Source organism: Lolium rigidum, chromosome 2 (genome assembly GCF_022539505.1).
Source record: "Lolium rigidum isolate FL_2022 chromosome 2, APGP_CSIRO_Lrig_0.1, whole genome shotgun sequence".
NCBI classification, from domain to species: Eukaryota; Viridiplantae; Streptophyta; class Magnoliopsida; order Poales; family Poaceae; genus Lolium; species Lolium rigidum.
Genome location: NC_061509.1, coordinates 235711160 through 235731916, shown reverse-complemented (window position 1 = coordinate 235731916; position 20757 = coordinate 235711160). Strand labels below are relative to the sequence as shown.

Sequence of the window (20757 nt, the reverse complement as noted above, 5' to 3'; positions counted from 1 at the left end):
AAAATGCAGACTTGCAGCTAGCAGTTACACGGATTCATCTCACCTTGAGCTCCTGGACAGGGGGATACCGGCCGCTGCTGCTGCTTGACGGCAGGGTGGAGGAGAAGGTCGGGATGGGTGGATCTGGCCGTGCTTGAGGGGAAGGTCGAGGGGGATGTCGATGATGGTCGCCGCGGTGCAGGATTGACGAGGACGGAGGCGGGTCGCCGGTGGCCGAACCTTGGCGTGCGGGCGGAGAAGAAGGTGGCGTGCGGGCGGAGATGCGGATCTTGCGGAGGCGGCCGGGAATGGATGCAGAGCGGGGTCGGCGGCGTCGGGAGAACAGGGCGAAGTGGCGAATACTTTCTCACCGGCGGGAAGGACTCCGGCGGCGGTGGTGTCGTGTTGGCGTGGTGGCGGCGGCTAGGTCACAGGGGGCTGCATCGCGATGTGTTTCGATTTGGGAATTGTTTTGGTTTTGGGATATGCTGGAGACGAGGGAATAGAGACGAGCGAAGCGTTATTCTTGACTTGGCGGTGGCATATCTTTGTAATTTGGCGCCGCTTCCGTCGTTTGCTGATCCGGGAATTCCCAGAATAGCTGCTCTGAGTTTTGTACATCGTTTCTGTGCAGCTTCTTGGAACTAGCTCCGTGGAGTTTTTGTGTTCGGCGCTGCTCCATTGCAGATTTTAGAGAAGCTCGGAGCCAGGGAGTTGCCGAACACGCCCTAAATCACATGCACACCTAATTTTGACACATCCTAAGTTTCTCACTTACACTCATTGATTCAAAGCGAGCACTCATCAAGCTGCAAAAAGACGCACCTTAAAGTAGTAAGGGCATGTACAATGGTTTAGACAGCTATCGGCTGTACCGTACATCCATGTCATCTACAGACAGCAGCGGAGACGCTCGATACAGCGGGCTGTCTTTTTCAAGTGTCTATAAGAGAAACCGTCAGTTGCAGTTGCAGCCGAAGAATGGGGACTTTTTCCTAGCGAGAAGATGCAGCTTACCGACGACCTAGCATACAACGGAGGAGAAGCTGTCTGTAGCTACCGATTATTTCGGCTCTCGACCGTCTGCCGAATTGCAGACAGGCTCCATCTCTTTCCTCGCTCTCACGCCTCCACATCATAAAACATCTAACATGGCACCTCTTACAGACAGCTGAAGGTGGACTACTGTACCTGCCCTAAGCACTAACTATGCATTCTAGAAGATGAGCACGACGGGCGCGGATGCAGACTTTCCTAGTTGGCTCTAATGATATGAATGAATACAGTTAAACATCACAAACTTAATCTATAAAAAGACCAGAGAAGTAGTTTCTTACCATCTTTCCTATATCATTCATTCCAAATAAGGTCAACCCTGTAATTATGCAAATATTGAAGATATAAGAGAGGAATTGTAATTATGCTATTGTCTCATCCTTAGATGTATAAATTTTCCCACAAAGGTCTAACAAGTAACAACTTACATGGCTTTCTATCGGGAGGTTTTTTCCTCTTCATCTTGGCCTCTTGGGAGCTGCTTTGGTCCTCTTAAATGCAAAGGCGAGCTCCTACTGAATTGTGGTCCTGCTCATGCAGAAGCAACATGGAGACAGCTTAGTGTTCTAAAGCTTCCGTACTGGTTCATGTTTATATTCTTTTGTACAACAGATTTATGTAAGAACTTCCACTATGATGTTGCACAAGTGTTGGCAAAGAACAAATATATACTTAATACACAATTAGTAGAGCTCAAGGTAGTGCATGGTGCTATCATGGCCAACTTAAATATACACCAAAACTTTTGAAGACAGATCTTCCATGTGTATTCACAAGCAAGAAACAAGGACAGTTTACATTCTAAATGGACAGTAAATGCACTAGACCACAAAGACCGTTCTTTCTCATTGCTCTTTCTTTACTTATTTCGAATCACAGTTCTGATCATCCAAGAATACAAATAGTTTGGTCATTGTAGAGTTTATAAGGGAGTGCTCTTCTCCCACAAAAGAAGCTCACATGTGGGTGGACCGGTGGAGTAAGGATGAGATTTTTTTCACGATTTTAAATGAATAAAAAGTACTCACAAAAGAAGTAATAGAATAATTATCTCCAGTTAATAATTTACATCATTTTGTTCTTCCGTACAAAGCTCCCCGAATAGGCTTACTCTGTCCAGTGTGATTAATGTAATTAGTAACGAACATGAATGCTACCCTGTGGGCACATAACATAGCAGTGCCTATAACTATGGATCTATCGAAGTCCTACAAAGCCTCTCCGGAGAGAGTACTTAAAAGCTCATGCGACATTACATGCCTAATTACGAGTTAAAGATACATCTACACTGCACCATAAAAAGGCAAAACAAATCCGTGCATCTCGTAGGTTTTACCTTGATCTACAACTTTTTCAGTTACTTCTCCTGAGAATACCGGCTCCAACTGCTCCAAAATGCCACTCCAAGACGATATTCTTTTCCTTAAATCAGCGCAGTACACATACTTAAGACTTACTGAAACAAACGAATACAACATGCCCGTAATAAGAAAAAAAAACAATCATCTGAAAGATCTCACCTTGATCTACAATTTCTTCTACTGCTTCGTGTCCTGAATCGAACTCCTAAAGGATGAAAACAGGGCTCCAAATAACTAGTTGTTGCTTTGTTCTTCCTGCCAGACAGAGAGAGAGAGAGAGAGAGAGCAGCCAGCGTGAGAGGAAAAATGAGCTGAGGCTGCTCCTACACGCTCCTGGCTTTAAAGGAGGAAAGCAGTAGCACTGCTCCTACAGCCAGGGCATTGTCAAATCTACTGACGCAGTAGAACTGTAGCATACTGACGCAGTAGAACTGTAGCAGACGCGACTAGAGAGCGGCAGGCAGGGGGTGCAGGAGCCAGCGGTCTGAAGAGCAGGGAGAGGATCGACGAAATATGCATTTGGGGCACGAATTCACTAGAGCCCTTTATTTTAAATTTTGAAAATAATATTTTGAAGTTTTTAAAAAATCTAAAAAAAAATGTATGTATAGGTAATCATGTATATCTCAAGCATGCAATATCTCAATCTGAAAAACGATGCATTATGGGCTACACAAAAAAGACAACATCTGACAAGGTTTGAAGGTGCACTGTTCACACATCTAGATCTATAATTTTCTCTTTTTTATGTAGAGTACAATACAGCGTATTTCGGATTGAGAATTTGCACACTTGAAGTATACCTCATTGCCCATATATACACATTTTTTACAATTTTTTCAAACTTCAAAAATACAAAGGCCTCCAGTGAGCCGGGGAGCCATATTGACGCATGGCCCGAAAAGAATAGCGACACGGGCGTCACTGTCGCACCAACGCTTTTGATACAGTACATGATTACACTGGGCAGCTGCCGAGATGAAATCTAGCGCTGCTGACATCTATACACGGGAGGTTTTCTCCACTTACAGATCGCTAAAAACTGAACACCTTTGGTTAATTTGGTCGCTTGTCGGTAATAAGGTAGTAGTTGATGAAATCAGAGTAAAGCAAGTGAGCAACGATCAGAATTATTAGCAACGACGAACAGTCATCTTTATTTTCTGATTTACCGAGCAGTAGTCTTACTATGTGTTATGGACAGGCTGAGGAGACAGTGAGGCAGTTCAGTTTCAACATCAGCTCAATCAAAAAATGCCAAGGGCCTCTTTGGTTCGAAGGATCTGCATAGGAATCTTGAATGATTCAAATCCTTACGAACTATGCCACTATGGTAGTTGTTTGAGTGGTAGGATAAAATATCGTGTATTTTTTTCTAAGGAATTATTTGCACTGGATTTTATTTCTCCTGCGGGTATTCCTATCTTATTTCTCTGCTTTCCTTTGAACCAAACAAGCTGTAGAGTTAGAGAGTGCATGACACTGCAGTCATACATTTCTTCTATCATATGAATCAAAGAGACCCTGATGAGCTTATGATATACAGGTCAGCAAGGAAATTGGCTCAGTGCTGTCTTCAAGGCATCAACCATTAAGTATGGGCGGTCAAACGAGTCGCTAAATTTCTGCTCAATAACCAATTTCAATGCAGGTCTGGAACCTAAACAAGTTAAAAAAATCTGCCGTAAAATCTGCAGAACATTAGGGGAGCCATGACCTATGATCTGATGGTCTTGCGCCCCCAACTTAACTCTTAATGTACCTCCAAAAAGAAACACAACTCTTAATGGAAAAGAAGTGTAGAAGATGAGTACGTGGGAGAACACGACGCGGCAACAAAGCAAATAGAGAACAGAAAAGCGACCGTGTTTGCGGACAAATATGTACCCCTAGACAGAAGCATCAAATCGAGCGGCTGGTCGAAAGAAAAGACCCCAATGCCACCTTTTTACTCACATAAGCCTAGGTTCATTGCCAGAAAGTGGTGAATAATTAAAGCAGCATGCATGGCTATAGTCGACCCAAAGCATGTGTTCATCCCACATTTCCAACTAACCTCAAATTTATCAGGTGCTACCGCGATGCATATCTCTGCAAATGCTACAGACAACCACTCTTCAGGATATACTAAGAACTACAACAGAACTGAAGTTTCAACAAAATAAACCAGATTATGTTTTGCTCAACTCAAAAAAAAGCACTATCGTTATGGATGATCTGACAAATTTAGCCTGATGCATCCATATTAGCAAATAATATGAATCAAGGAGTACAAACACACATACGATACTGCAATGCTGTATCACATGACAAAACTCTTCTGAGTATCACACATCCTAACAGGGGCATGTACTTTTCACAGCACCAACCAATGCAGCATATTTATGAATCAAACAGAAAAATGCACTGCACAGAAAAGAATGCTGCTGAGTTTCGGACATCCTAGCACAAGAATGTGCATGTGCTTTAAATGGCCAGCTACAAAAATAAACAACCAGGTGTAAATTTGGCTTTCTATTTTAAGTTTGCTGCAAATTTAATCGTGATACTGTGAGCTTGTAAGACTCCAACAAAGACAACTGGATAATGTGGTGTGTTTTGCAGACTATCTATGCTGACAAAGTGACAATTTATTACCCTTCAAATCACAGAATTTATTCAAACAAGTCAAAACCTTGGGAGTCAGAACTACAGTCAAGAAAATGAAGTCTAAAGTACCATTGCAAAGACCCTGAACTGGCGTAATTTATCATAACAAAACGCTGTGCGCAGACCTCAAAGTAAAAACAGAGCCATCTCTTGTAGTACACAAGATACAGATCCTGTGTCTCGGATCTGACTAGGTAAAATATGATAAGAAAATCATAGTAAGACAATCAGAAAGCTTTGTCTTAAAGAATTAAGCATACTTAAGTTATGTAATATTTATTTGACAAAAAGAACATAAAATAGTTATCAGTTGGATACCCAACACGACAGGGTTACTGCATTTTAGCATAATCACGTTTCAAAAGGTAAAACATTTGTTACCTGCTTCTTGGAGAAGTTATAGCATTTCCGTCATATTGTTTTACTGTAGAAATTGTCAAAATCAATAGGTCCTTAGGTGAAGTAATGAACATCACACTATTTTTTTTATCAAACGTTTCTTCAGCTGTCAATTAGAAGAGACGTTATCTACAGCTTGCTGAAGAAAAGGAATAATCAAAAGTTCAACACTGAAATAATTTGCAGATTATATAAATCCTTCGATAATAAGCAACAGCGCACATGTAATGACTGAGACTGATTATGAAATAAAAGAAAAACTAGAAAATGTGTGTTCCAAACGCTGTCTATGCTGACAAAGTGACAATCCTTCAAATCAGGATGTTATTCAAACAAGTCAAAACCTTGAAGTCAGAACTACAGTCAAGAAAATGAAGTCTAAACTACCAACGTAGGGGTGAATTGGAATAATTTATCATAACATAACTCTGAGCGCAGACCACAAAGTAATAACAGAGTTATTTCTAATGTTAGCCACATGTAATATATAGAGTCCCATTGGATAACCAACACAGCACGGTTACTGCATTCCACTAAAATCATGCTTCAAAAGGTTATATATTTGTTACCTGCTTCTTGGATAAGTTATAGCATTTCCATCATAAATCATTTACTGCAAAAATTGTCAAAGTGATAGGTCCTTAAGTGAAAGAACAGATACCACACTGATAATTTGATCAAACAATTCTTGAGCTGTCACTTAGAAGAGCCTTTACCTGCAGCTTGGTGAACGAAAGGAATGATCAACATGAGCATGCTTTTATGTTTACTACTCCCTCCGCCCCAAATTAGATGTCACGGATTTATCTAGATTTGCATGTATCTATACAATAAAATGCGTCTAGAGTAATTCGGAACAGAGGGAGTACAAAAATCTGGGCCATTTTCCATTCCTCGAAAAATATGCTCTGCAGTTCATATGAAACCATCTTCCAAAATAAATAACAACGCACATGTAATCACTAGGACTGAAACATGAATGAAAAGGAAAGTGAAAGCAAATGATAACTTGGAGAAACATTACTAGCTAGAATCATAACTATGTATCATGCAAATAGTGGTAAAATGTCATTAGGAAAACATACCATCCTTTTTTATTCAAACATCCTAGTTATTATATGTAGAATAACTCATGTAGAGAAATCTTAAGGCTCGAATTTAAATCACATGCTAACCAGTACTAGATCACAACAAAAACTACTATGTGGAAAAATAACAGTGTCATCACAGAAGTGTCAGAGAGGTGTATCATGTCTGAATGGAAAGTACACCAGTAAGAATCTTCCATTAGTTCCCATGGTGATATGATCTCCAATAACAATCCATGATTTAACCAGTACTACATGGCACAGCTTACACCTTGATGTGAATTGAGAGATATATAGCAATCAATGAAATGAACGAATTACTTGAAAGGTCAGTAGGCTATGCCAGGCCTGAAAACTCAATGCTAAGAGCAAAACTATTGCAGATGAATCAACCTTCCAACAACTTGACCGGATGCTACTTCCTAGAAGCAGCTTTTATCCGCGATATAAGGCTTTCCCCAGCATCACCCAAGCCATCCAATCCCACGAGTTTTGTCCCAAAATCTCGGTACAGTGTACTCAATCGCTGCTCATCATCTTCCATTGCAGCTAGTTCAGCTACATTCTTTCGCATTATTAAGCCGTAGAGGAAAAGTGAGCCAGAGCCCAACTTTCTGGCACCAATTCCAACACGAAGTAATGAAGTTGAATCAGGCTCAGATGTAGATGGGTCATGGAGAACTGAGAAGCCACCGAAAGCAACATCAGGGATATGGAAGAGATCATCCAGATCAATGTTGTCATCTTTAACTATATCATTGACTTCATTAACTTTGACTTCATTATTAACATGTATTTCCTCAGATGAGTGAACCCTTTTTGCTCTCTTCCTAGCAGCTCTTACAATATTGGCAGCCTCTCTGTACCCACTAAGCAGAGCTCCATGCATGGTCGCAGGGTATCGCCTATTTGTTGCCTCCCCAGCGAAGAAGATTCTATCACCAACGTTCTCAGCCAATATATCATAATCGTCACCAGAAGACCCAATAGCCACATAGGAATATGATCCATATGTAAACCTGTCAGTGCCCCATCGAGTGCATATTGCCTGCAATGGGTTTGGCACCTCGATCCCCTTGGGTGAAAAGATTTTTCTAAGTGTGTCCAAAACCTTCTCAACATTTTCCATTGGTGACTTCTTCTCAAAATTGATAGCAGATTCCCCAGCAACAAGTGCAACCAGCAGTGGCCCTCCTGAGACTGAAGAATAGCTATAGAACAGGAAGAATTCACCACGCTGACCAGAGTCCTCCGTCAAATGCCCAAATGTATCAACCCTGCCATCCCAGAAGTCATAAGGGAATAACATCACAACCTTATTAAGAAGCCCGAAGCCCAATCTCTGAATGGCCTCGCGCTTCTGAGTAGGCAGCTCAGGCACAAAATCAATGTCCCCTTTCTTAAGTACGCCGAGCGGAACAGTGCAGAGCGCCATATCACCACGGAATGTCTGCTTATCAGTGTAGACCATCACACCATCACACCCATACTGTATCCTTCGCACATTCTGTCCATAGAATATCGGGACGCCGTCAGCAAGTGCTCGGATAAACTGGGAATTCCCACCAGGAATGAAGCAGTGGTCACCGCCCATTTCGTATGGATCATCTTGGTCCCAGAAGGCCATGGAGAGATCAGCAAGAGGAGCAGCATTAGCATACTCCAGGTTCGCCAGATGCCAATCAAGAAGCATCCGTTCCTGTGGCTCAGCGGCGACACCGTGCGCCGCCCGGAATGCCTCAAGTGCCATGCCAAGTGACATATCCACACCGTGCGGAACACTATCTGCGACAACCTGCCGCAGCTGGCACACCTTGTCCAGAAGCTGGTTGAATGTAGCTTCAACACGAGCATCCATGTCAGAATCGGCAGGGCGGCCATCGGGAAGATACAGCGGGCACTTGTCCCGCACCTTGTGAAGCGGGAACCCTAGCTGCCGTGCTATGACACCGAGGGGGTTCCCGTTGATACCTGTGAGCACACTGCCTCCAAGATCAGCAGCAGCAACCACGTCAGGGTGGGCTGCAGCAGAGGAGCTCATCGTCTTGGTGAACACGCGGCCGCCTGGTCGGAGTCGTCCTTCCACAATGGCGACCTTGAAGCCAAGGGACATAAGGTGGCGTGCAGCAGCGAGGCCAGCAAAGCCAGCGCCGACTATGAGGACGGAAGGGGCTGGGAGGGAGGGAGGTGGGCGTGGGGGGAGGGAGACAATGGAGGGGGCGAGGCCGAAATTGATGTAGGCGTGGTCAGACAGGAAGGAGTGCGCGGCAGCGACGAGGGGCGCATGCTCGGCACGGATAGATGCGAGCGCGGCGCCGGATGCGACGTGGGCGAGGGGATTAGAGCGCCAGAGCGCGAGGATGTGGTTGCGCACGACGAGGTAGTTGGCCTGCTCGGCGCCGCCTATGCGCGGGAGGACGGCGGCGGCGACCTCGTCCTCGGAGAGGGTGTCCGCGGGGAACCCCGCCGCGATGGCGATGTGGGCCTCGGAGTCGAGCTCCCGCGCCAGGCGGAGGGAGGAGTTGGTTGGCGGGCGCCCGCGGCGGCGCGGGATGCCGGTGAGATGCGCCGCGGCCGCGGCGGACGAGGAGGACGCGCGGAGGACGCGGACGCCCTCCGTGGGGACCATGTCGAGGAACTGCTTCTTGCGGCGGCGGCGCTTCCGCGCGACGGTGGAGTCGTCGACGGCCAGGGTGGCGGAGGGGGCCGACGGGGTCGGGGAGGACGTGGGCGCGTCGTCCTCCATGGGCTCCGCGGCGTCTCCTCCCGCCGCTTCGTCCTCCGCGGCGGCATCGGCGTCTCCCCCTGCTGCTCCGTCCTCCATGGGCTCCGCGGAGGCGGCCGCCGCCGCCGCTTGGTCCCCGTCCTGGTCCATTGGGGTGGGGGGCGGCGGATCTGCGGCTTCGGGAGCGTCGGGCTGTGGCATAGGTTGCCGGGTTTCGGGGCGGAGATGCGGCGAGGCCGGCGGGTGGGAGCGGAAGAGGAGTTGGGAAATTGGGAGGGTTCAGGGGTTGGTTTAGGGCCAGAACTGTGCAGCGCCAGGCCTGTTGGGCAAAAAAAAAAAAGTGTGCCTAAAGTCTAAGTGTAAAAGAAAAATGCAACAAAAATGTAATTCGGTTCAGTTGCATATTTCTGATATATTTTTTTTAACAGAAAAGTGCAATACAAACTATTTTTTTAAGTGACATAGACTTAAAAAAAATCTCATCTCAGTTGTAGCAAAACTGAAAAAAAAATACATGTGATGTCACGTTGGGCAAGCTTGGCAAAAAAACATGTCTTCAACAGGCTATTAACCTATCGGGTGTTGCATGTTTTGAAAAGTAGATGTTATATTTTGGGAGGTAATGTAAAATAAAGTTAGGTCACGCCTAGATAAGCTGCCAAGGAGAAGCTCCATTTTCTTTTCCGCCGCTCGACAGTCACCCACCCCCGGCCGGCATCGACCAAAAATTCGAGTCGTATGCAACCAGATCGACGTCACCTAGTTACGTCATCCCTTCCAACACTTCTCCACTTCTCCCGATGGCCAAGTCTGTCTCGTTGGCGATTAGAATTTGTGGCGCAGAGCGACGGTCGATTGAGGACCTCCACCTCGTCGACCCTGTTTCCCCTCCCTCTTGCTCTGAGCCGCTGTCCCGATGAGAGTTGTCATGCGTTGTGGCAGAAGCTCATCGTCGGAGCCCTTCGGATGACAAACAAGTCGCAATGTTGCCACTGTTTGGTTCGTCGCGAAGCCTCGCGTCGAACACGGACCATCGTGTGTCCCTGCTCGCTCTCGAGAGCAAAACAAAGCTAATTTTACGCTAACTTCATACATATATTCCAGTTTTAGTGTCATATTTTACATGGTCTGAAAATTTTAAAAATGCCCATGTGATGTAAAACCCACTCTTTGGTGATGTCTAGTTTTTACATCACCTCTTTTTGGTGCCCTGTTATTGCTCTTAAAACATGAACTCCTAGAGGTTGGATGAAATGAATCCTAAACTAACTAGTCCCTCTCTAAATTGAACTATGTAAAAAAAGAAATCGCTACTCTGACTGACTGCAATGACCCAAATGTCATATATGTCTTCTACCTCTAAGCTTACTCTCCTTTGATTTTTTATCCACCGATTAGCACAATAGCTGACTAGCACGACAGTCGCGTGCTCATAGTTGAATCAACGATGTGCCAGGGCATGGACTCGACACTAAGCCTGGGTTGGCGAGACCCATGAGCGAAGGGTGCGACCCGTCTCTGTGGAACAACTCGACATGTTCTTGGATTGCCCGCATGCGAAAAATCGTTTTTACAGGCGCCGGTAGGTGTAGTAGTCGTCCGAACCGTCCGCTTGCTTTTAGATCCGTGCTTCCGTTCCCGGCCCGCCTGTGGCATTCCCCGTCCTTCCCGTATTCCCTGGCTGTGGCAGCATATCGTATTATTCGACTCCACGCTCCTGGTTAGATACGGCCGGGTAATGACTTTGGTCGCCGCCGCCGCAATTTCTTCCAGCATCTGGCGATTGCTTCTCTCTCTCTCTCTTGTCTTAATACTCCCAGTGCCGCCGCTCTCTCTTCCAGCTCCGATAGTCGACCGGCGCCGGCGCGATAGTCTGACGCCGCCCCGCCGCTTTCGCTTCCACCTCCGGTAGGCGGACTTCCGGCTCTCCCCTCCGCGCTCCCTGGTGGTCCGCCGCTGCTCCGCCGTGTCGCCGACGCACCATTTGCCGGAGAGCCGCACTCTCCCGTCGCGGTGACAAGGTAAGACTGTGCCTATGTACTCTGATTTTGGACGATTCGAACTAGGGTTTGCCTATGTTAGTTCGATTTGGGATGAATCGCAGTAGGTACTCTGATTTAGGACGATTTGCACTAGGATTTCGGACTACTTGGGACAATTTGCACGAATTTGGATAGCCGCATTTTCTCGATTTTGGATAGCCGCAATTGTTCGAATTTTGTACTCCTCTGCTTCACATGTGCATACTCCTCCTGGGCGCTGCCAGATAGAAACCAGAAGATTTAAGTTCCTTTAATTTATATTCACTCTCGTATGTGCAATCATAAATTCATGATAGGTTCAAAGTTACACATTATTTGTTTTCTTCATTCAGCATACCTAGCTGTTGTTCTGTAATTGTTGACCTTTTTACACTTCCATCACTTTTGATAGAAACCAGAAGATTTAAGTTCATCTGCAACATCACTGGCTGGTTTATGTATATAGAATGATAAAATATAGAAACCAGAAGATTTAAGCTCATCTCCAACATCACTCGCTCGTTTATGTATCACTGCCTGGTTTATTTATATATGGAACCGGCATCTGATCATAGGATTAAAAATTCTCATGGATACCATAATTCCGGTTTATGTATCACTGCCAAGGTTTCACATTCTTCTCATGTTTCCAGTACAGTTTCACATGGGTTTCATATGTTTTCGTCATGTTTACTTCAAGTTGCATGCTTGTTTCACTAGGAACCGCATAGTTCGCCACATCTTACAATTAGCTCTTGTGTAGGTGGCTAAACTTAGTCCTCTACACTAACATAACCCAACACATATTTGGCACAACACCTCATTTTGTAACCATATATTTTAGGACTTCTTCACAACCAGTTGGAGAATCATCTTCTTCAAAACATTAGCTCTCATACACTCACTAATTATAGTATACCAAAGAGCAGATTCCAAAAATAAACATACTAGAAATCCCGATAAATTTATGTGAAGCCTTTTTTGTATATGGAAACTAATGGAAATCTCTTCTAAATAGATTTGAAATAAACAGAACTACTTCGGCAAATATCTTGGTAATGTTTACGAAACTAATGCAATTTTCATCAAAGGAAACCAAAAGATTGAAGTACGTGTCCAACATCACTGGCTGTTTTATGTATATACAAGGATAAATTAAACAATTTGGTTCAATGTTTCTGGTAAATGTGCTTCACCTTGGCGTGTGTCAATTGTTCTGCTTGATGTGTTCCACCTAAATTCTAGGGAAGGCAAAATATTTAATTACATTTCCAACATATTCAAGGGTACCAAATGATCGATATAGATTACACAACCAGGGAATATAATTTCATATTGTTTTTGTTATTACCATGCGGACTATGTGTACTGACTCAACTCACTTGTGTTATGCATAACAACTAAGGAAGTTCAATAACAGCATCTTTTTGACAAATTGGTTGCATCAAGAATGTTTCCACCATATGATAGTACTACTGATATTTTCACCATATCCAAATGAACCCTAAAATATAACCATTTCCCTGCCTATCTCGGTTACAATTCACTGATCACATGAACCGGCGGATGTATATCAAACATTAGTTTTAGACTTTGCGAACGTTCCCTTGTATTTAGTTCGCTGCGTCTTATTAACTGCTTTCTACCTAATCAATGGAGTTATAAATGTTTGTTAATCCCTTCTAAATATATTGCCCACAGGTCCCAGCATGGAAAAAGATGTTCAAATGTCTAACACCACACGGCGGACATCCCCCAGGTTAATGGTAGGAGCAGCAAAAGGGACGGATGCCGTGTCAACTTCGACTCCCAATTCACGAAAACGCAAAATCAGCGGCAACAAAAACTGCAGTCCGAAAAGTCATTATATTTTGTTATCTTCTCCTGTATTCTGAAGAACTGAAGTGATGGAGCACATATGCAAACCAATGCAGTACAGAGCGGCGACGCACAGCCTTTCCTGGTTTCTGATCACTGGTTTATGCACATTGGCTTTGTACATGTTTTTTAACTTCCTCCTCCTTTTGGCCAAGGCCTTCCGGGCATGCGCTCGCTCAAAGCTTCAGACATCTGTAAAACACGACTCTCAGGCATGCTGCCTTGTACTGCATGTTCATCTTATAAAACCAAAATGTCTCAAGTCTCAGTTATATTTAAGCACCCTTGCTATTCATTTCTTACCGACAATTCGCCCAAATATGGAGGATACTCCAGCTTTTATCTTTTCCCAATTTACTAAATGAATTAGAATTTTAGTTGATTTGTCCATTATTCTTCTTTCCGAGCGACACAAATTACGAAGGGTACATCGTACACCCTTGAAAAAAACATAGGCAAATTAACTTGTTTTAACCATTATTGGACCTACATGACAAGTTTGTGGAACATTGGATACTTGATCGTATCAGATCTGTAACATTGCTCACTTCAACAAAACATGAATGGAACATTAAACACCATCTTAATCAAGTCATGCATCTTTTAAATTACTTGAATGGTCATCACTGTAATATAGAAACACAATAGTACAAATCCATTCATTATTTAATCAACATTGAACCATTTCGAACTTCAATCCTCATCTTCTGAAACACCATCCTACGTTGTGACTGCAATATTGAAACACATTTGCTCAAATTGAAACATATTTGGAACATGCCTATTGAATTGATACAATTGAAGGATATATTTCCATCGTTCAAATTTTTCTCAAACAACAACTTAATTACGAAAATGGAAAAGTTGCTGAGCTGTTTTCGAACATTACCAAAGAAGTGACTAACTATAAGGATGGATGGACAACTTTTCGAAATTTTGAAACACAATCACATATCACGTGCATTCATGGATGGATCAACATGAATTGTAATCTTGTGAAACATTAAACTGATTACATGTTTAATTTGTGAAACAATCTCAAGTAGCCAACTTGCGAAACATGTCCAACTTGTGAAACACAATCAATTAAACCATGCACTAATGAAACCCAAGCAATACATTTACGAAGTTAATGTGAAACATCGATCCTAAACTGGAACAATGGAAGGACCCGATGGTTCATTCCTGAAACTACCGTCGTACTTGTCCATGCATTATTGAACCACTTTCATTCAAAATGAAACAAAGGTGAAACATTCTAGGCAAATTGAAACAAACCTTAAAAAGATTACATGTTAAATTTGTGAAACAATTTCAAATTGACCATTCTATATTGAAACATGAACTATACATTTTTCAAATTATTGTGAAACCGCCAAGTTCAACACTGCCCTTTTGATGCATGCATTATTGAACCACTTCCCTTTAAAATGAAAGCGAGGTGAAACATTCTAGGCAAATTGAAACAAACCTTACAAAGTTTACATGTTAAATATGTGAAACAAAGGTGAAACATTCTACGCTAATTGATACAATGGAAGCATGAATTGTCATTTTTCGAAACATGTTTAACTTGTAAGACACACTCAATTAAACCATGCACTAATAAAACTTAAGCATTACATTTTATTAAATTAATGTGAAACATCGATCCTATCTGGAACACTTGTAGGACCCGATGCTTCATTTACGAAACACCGTCCTAGTTCTCCATGGATTATTGAACCACTTCCCTTATAAATGAAACAAAGGTGAAACATTCTTCGCAACATTGAAACAAACCTTAAAAAGATTACAATTTAAATATGTGAAACAAAGGTGAAACATTCTAGGCAAATTGATACAATGGAAGCATGAATTGTCATCTTGCGAAACATGTTTAACTTGTGAACAACACTCAATTAAACTATGCACTAATGAAACTTGAGCATTACATTTATGAAATTAATGTGAAACATCGATCCTAACTAGAACACTTGTTGAGCCCGATGGTTCATTTCTGAAACACCGTCCCACTTCTCCATGAATTATTGAACCACTTCCCTTCAAAATGAAACAAAGGTGAAACATCCTTGGCAACATTGAAACAAACCTTAAAAAGATTACATGTTTAACTTGTGGAAAACTCTATAAAACCATGCGGTAATGAAACTTAAGCGTTACACTTTATGAAATTAATGTGAAACATTGATCCTAACTCGGAACACTTGTAGGACCCGATGCTTCATTTCGAAACACCGTCCTACTTCTCCATGCGTTTTTGAACCACTTCCCTTATAAATGAAACAAAGGTGAAACATTCTTCGCAACATTGAAACAAACCTTAAATAGATTACAATTTAAATATGTGAAACAAAGGTGAAACATTCTAGGCAAATTGATACAATGGAAGCATGAATTGTCATCTTGCAAAAAATGTTTAACTTGTGAAAAACACTCAATTAAACCATGCACTAATGAAACTTGAGCATTACATTTATGAAATTAATGTGAAACATCGATCCTAAGCTGGAACACTTGTTCGAGCCCGATGGTTCATTTACGAAACACCGTCCCACTTCTCCATGCATTATTGAACCACTTCCCTTCAAAATGGAACACGGAGTGAAACATTCTTGGCAACATTGAAACAAACCTTTAAAAGATTACATGTTAAATTTCTGAAACAATTTCAAATAGAACAATCTATATTGATACATGAAAAATACATTTTACAAATTATTGTGAAACCGCCAAGTTCAACTAAGACACCGCCTTTTTATGCATGCAGTATTCAAAAATGCCCTTCAAAATTAAACAAATGTGAAACATGGATGCATTATTGAAACAATACCATTCAAGGATCAATGGTCATCTTGTGAAACCTAAAACCGATCACATCTTTAATTTGCGGAACAATTTTTCAGATAGCCAATGTACTATTGAAACACAAACGATACAATCCTGAAATTATAGGACCCGATGGTTCATTGGTGAAACACCATCCAATTGTTGCATGCATGACTGAAACATTGCCCTTCAGTTGGAAACAAATGTGTAACATGCTTGCCGAATTGATACAATGGAAGCATGAATTGTCATCTTGCGAAACATGTTCAACTTGTGAAACACACTCAATTAAACCATGCACTAATCAAACCTAAGCAATAAATTTATGAAATTAATGTGAAACATTGATCCTAACTGGAACAATGGAAGTACCCGATGGTTCATTTCTGAAACACCGTTCTACTTGTCCATGCATTATTGAACCACTTCCCTTCAAAATGAAACAAAGGTGAAACATTCTTAGCAACATTGAAACAAACCTTAAAAAGATTACATGTTATATTTGTGAAACAATTTCGTATGGACCATTCTATATTCAAACATGAACAATACATTTTTGAAATTATTCTGAAACCGCCAAGTTCAAATAGCCAATGCACTATTCACATGTCTCTTTTACTTCTAGTGAACACTTCAAGGATCTGATGGTTCAATTCTGAAACACCATCCTACTTGTCCATGCATTATTGAACAACTTCCCTTCAAAATGAAACAAAGGTGAAACATTCTAGGCAAATTGAAACAAACCTTAGAAAGATTACATGTTAAATATGTGAAACAAACGTGAAACATTCTACGCTAATTGATACAATGGAAGCATGAATTGTCCTTTTGCGAAACATTTTTATCTTGTAAAACACACTCAATTAAACCATGCGGTAATGAAACTTAAGCATTACATTTGATGAAATTAATGTGAAACATCGATCCTAAACTGGAACACTTGTAGGACCCGATGCTTCATTTCTGAAACACCGTCATACTTGTTCGTGCAATATTGAACCACTTTCATTCAAAATGAAACACATTTATGTAATTAATGTGAAACATCGATCCTAACTGGAACACCTGTTGAGCCCGATGGTTGATTTTGAAACAACGTCCCACTTCTCCATGCATTACTGAACCACTTGCCTTCAAAATGAAACAAAGGTGAAAAATTCTTGGCAACATTGAAACAAACCTTAAAAAGATTACATGTTAAATTTACGAAACAATCTCAAATACACCATTCTATATTGATACATGAACAATACATTTTACAAATTATTGTGAAACCGCCAAGTTCAAATAAGACACCGCCCTTTTTGTGCATGCATTATTCATAAAATGCCCTTCAAAATTAAAAAAATGTGAAACATGCATGCATTATTGAAACAATACCATTCAAGGATGAATGGTCATCTTGTGAAACCTAAAACCGATTACATCTTTAATTTGTGAAACAATTTTTCAAATAGCCAATCTACTATTGAAACACAAACTATACAATCCTGAAATTAGAGGACCCGATGGTTCATTGGTGAAACACCATCCAATTTATGCATGCATGACTGAAACATTGTCCTTCAATTTGAAACAAATGTGAAACATGCTTGCCGAATTCATACAATGGAAGCATGAATTTTCATCTTGCGAAACATGTCCAACTTGTGAAACACAATCAATTAAACCATGCACTAATGAAACCCAAGCAATACATTTACGAAGTTAATGTGAAACATCGATCCTAACAGGAACAATGGAAGGACCCGATGGTTCATTCACTGAAACACCGTCGTACTTGTCCATGCATTATTGAACCACTTTCATTCAAAATAAAACAAAGGTGAAACATTCTAGGCAAATTGAAACAAACCTTAAAAAGATTACATGTTAAATTTGTGAAACAATTTCAAATTGACCATTCTATATTGAAACATGAACTATACATTTTTCAAATTATTGTGAAACCGCCAAGTTCAACACTACCCTTTTGATGCATGCATTATTCAAACAATGTCGTTCAAAGTTAAACAAATGTGAAATATGCATGTATTATTGGAACAATGCCCTTCCTTGATGAATGGTCATATTTTGAAATCTTAAACAGATTACATGTTCAATTTGTGAAACAATTTCAAATAGCCAATGCACTATTGACATGTCTCTTTTACTTCTAGTGAACGAGTGCTAGGATCCGATGGTTCAATTCGAAACACCGTCCTACTTGTCCATGCATTATTGAACCACTTCCCTTTAAAATGAAACAGAGGTGAAACATTCTAGGCAAATTGAAACAAACCTTAGAAAGTTTACATGTTAAATATGTGAAACAAAGGTGAAACATTCTACTCTAATTGATACAATGGAAGCATGAATTGTCATTTTGCGAAACATGTTTAACTTGTAAATAACACTCAATTAAACCATGCACTAATAAAACTTAAGCATTACATTTTATGAAATTAATGTGAAACATCGATCCTAACTGGAACACTTGTAGGACCCGATGCTTCATTTCTGAAACACCGTCCTACTTCTCCATGCATTATTGATCCACTTCCCTTATGAATGAAACAAAGGTGAAACATTCTTCGCAACATTGAAACAAACCTTAAAAAGATTACAATTTAAATATGTGAAACAAAGGTGAAACATTCTAGGCAAATTGATACAATGGAAGCATGAATTGTCATCTTGCAAAACATGTTTAACTTGTGAAAAACACTCAACTAAACTATGCACTAATGAAACTTGAGCATTACATTTATGAAACTAATGTGAAACATCGGTCCTAAACTGGAACACTTGTTGAGCCCGATGGTTCATTTACGAAACACCGTCCCACTTCTCCATGCATTATTGAACCACTTCCCTTCGAAATGAAACAAAGGTGGAACATTCTTGGCAACATTGAAACAAACCTTAAAAAGATTACATGTTTAACTTGTGGAACACACTCAATTAAACCATGCAGTAATGAAACTTAAGCATTACATTTTATGAAATTAATGTAAAACATTGATCCTAACTGGAACACTTGTAGGACCCGATGCTTCATTTATGAAACACCGTCCTACTTCTCCATGCATTTTGGAACCACTTCCCTTATAAATGAAACAAAGGTGAAACATTCTTCGCAACATTGAAACAAACCTTAAAAAGATTACAATTTAAATATGTGAAACAAAGGTGAAACATTCTAGGCAAATTGATACAATGGAAGCATGAATTGTCATCTTGCAAAACATGTTTAACTTGTGAAAAACACTCAATTAAACCATGCACTAATGAAACTTGAGCATTACATTTATGAAATTAATGTGAAATATCGATCAAACTGGAACACTTGTTGAGCCTGATGGTCCATTTCTGAAACACCGTCCCACTTCTCCATGCATTATTGAACCACTTCCCTTCAAAATGGAACAAAGGTGAAACATTCTTGGCAACATTGAAACAAACCTTTAAAAGATTACATGTGAAATTTCTGAAACAATTTCAAATAGACCAATCTATATTGATACATGAACAATACATTTTACAAATTATTGTGAAACCACCAAGTTCAAATAAGACACCGCCCTTTTTATGCATGCATTATTCAAAAAATGCCCTTAAAAATCAAACAAATGTGAAACATGCATGCATTATTGAAACAATACCATTCAAGGATCAATGGTCATCTTGTGAAACCTAAAACCGATTACATCTTTAATTTGCGAAAGAATTTTTCAAATAGCCAATCTACTATTGAAACACAAACGATACAATCCTGAAATTATAGGACCCGATGGTTCATTGGTGAAACACCATCCTATTGTTGCATGCATGACTGAAACATTGCCCTTCAGTTGGAAACAAATGTGTAACATGCTTGCCGAATTGATACAATGGAAGCATGAATTGTCATCTTGCGAAACATGTCCAACTTGTGAAACACAATCAATTAAACCATGCACTAATGAAACCCAAGCAATACATTTACGAAGTTAATGTGAAACATCGATCCTAACTGGAACAATGGAAGGACCCGATGGTTCATTCCTGAAACACCGTCGTACTTTTCCATGCATTATTGAACCACTTTCATTCAAAATGGAACAAAGGTGAAACATTCTAGGCAAATTGAAACAAACCTTAAAAAGATTACATGTTAAATTTGTGAAACAATTTCAAATTGACCATTCTATATTGAAACATGAACTATACATTATGCAAATTATTGTGAAACCGCCAAGTTCAACACTGCCCTTTTGATGCATGCATTATTCAAACAATGTCGTTCAAAGTTCAACAAATGTGAAATATGCATGTATTATTGGAACAATGCCCTTCAATGATGAATGGTCATATTCTGAAATTTTAAACAGATTACATGTTCAATTTGTGAAACAATTTCAAATAGCCAATGCACTATTGACATGTCTCTTTTACTTCTAGTGAACGGTGCTAGGATCCGATGGTTCATTTCGAAACACCGTCCTACTTCTCCATGCATTATTGAACCACTTCCCTTTAAAATGAAACAGAGGTGAAACATTCTAGGCAAATTGAAACAAACCTTAGAAAGATTACATGTTAAATATGTGAAACAAACGTGAAACATTCTACGCTAATTGATACAATGGAAGCATGAATTGTCCTTTTGCAAAACATGTTTAACTAATAAAACACACTCAAATAAACCATGCAGTAATGAAACTTAAGCGCTACATTTTATGAAATTAATATGAAACATCAATCCTAACTGGAACACTTGTAGGACCCGATGCTTTATTTCTGAAACA

General features: G+C 40.7%; 1 protein-coding gene and 2 long non-coding RNA genes across 3 annotated transcripts; 1 reads left to right on the top strand and 2 right to left on the bottom strand.

Annotated features, from left to right (window-relative positions):
• Positions 1-1462: 1462 nt before the first annotated feature.
• LOC124689122 lies at positions 1463-2664 on the bottom strand. The gene is made up of 3 exons (XR_006998716.1): positions 2556-2664; positions 2372-2457; positions 1463-1563 (listed from the first exon to the last, which is right to left on the bottom strand). It is a non-coding gene; the product is annotated as an uncharacterized LOC124689122 (long non-coding RNA).
• A 4009-nt stretch (positions 2665-6673) lies between these two features.
• LOC124690664 (lysine-specific histone demethylase 1 homolog 1-like) lies at positions 6674-9407 on the bottom strand. The gene has a single exon (XM_047224023.1). It carries the CDS (start codon positions 9405-9407, stop codon positions 6948-6950), a length of 2460 nt encoding a protein of 819 aa, XP_047079979.1. The 3' UTR covers positions 6674-6947.
• A 1467-nt stretch (positions 9408-10874) lies between these two features.
• Positions 10875-13418, top strand: LOC124688353. Its single transcript, XR_006998497.1, has 2 exons — positions 10875-11278; positions 12980-13418. It is a non-coding gene; the product is annotated as an uncharacterized LOC124688353 (long non-coding RNA).
• The last annotated feature ends 7339 nt before the right edge of the window (positions 13419-20757 follow it).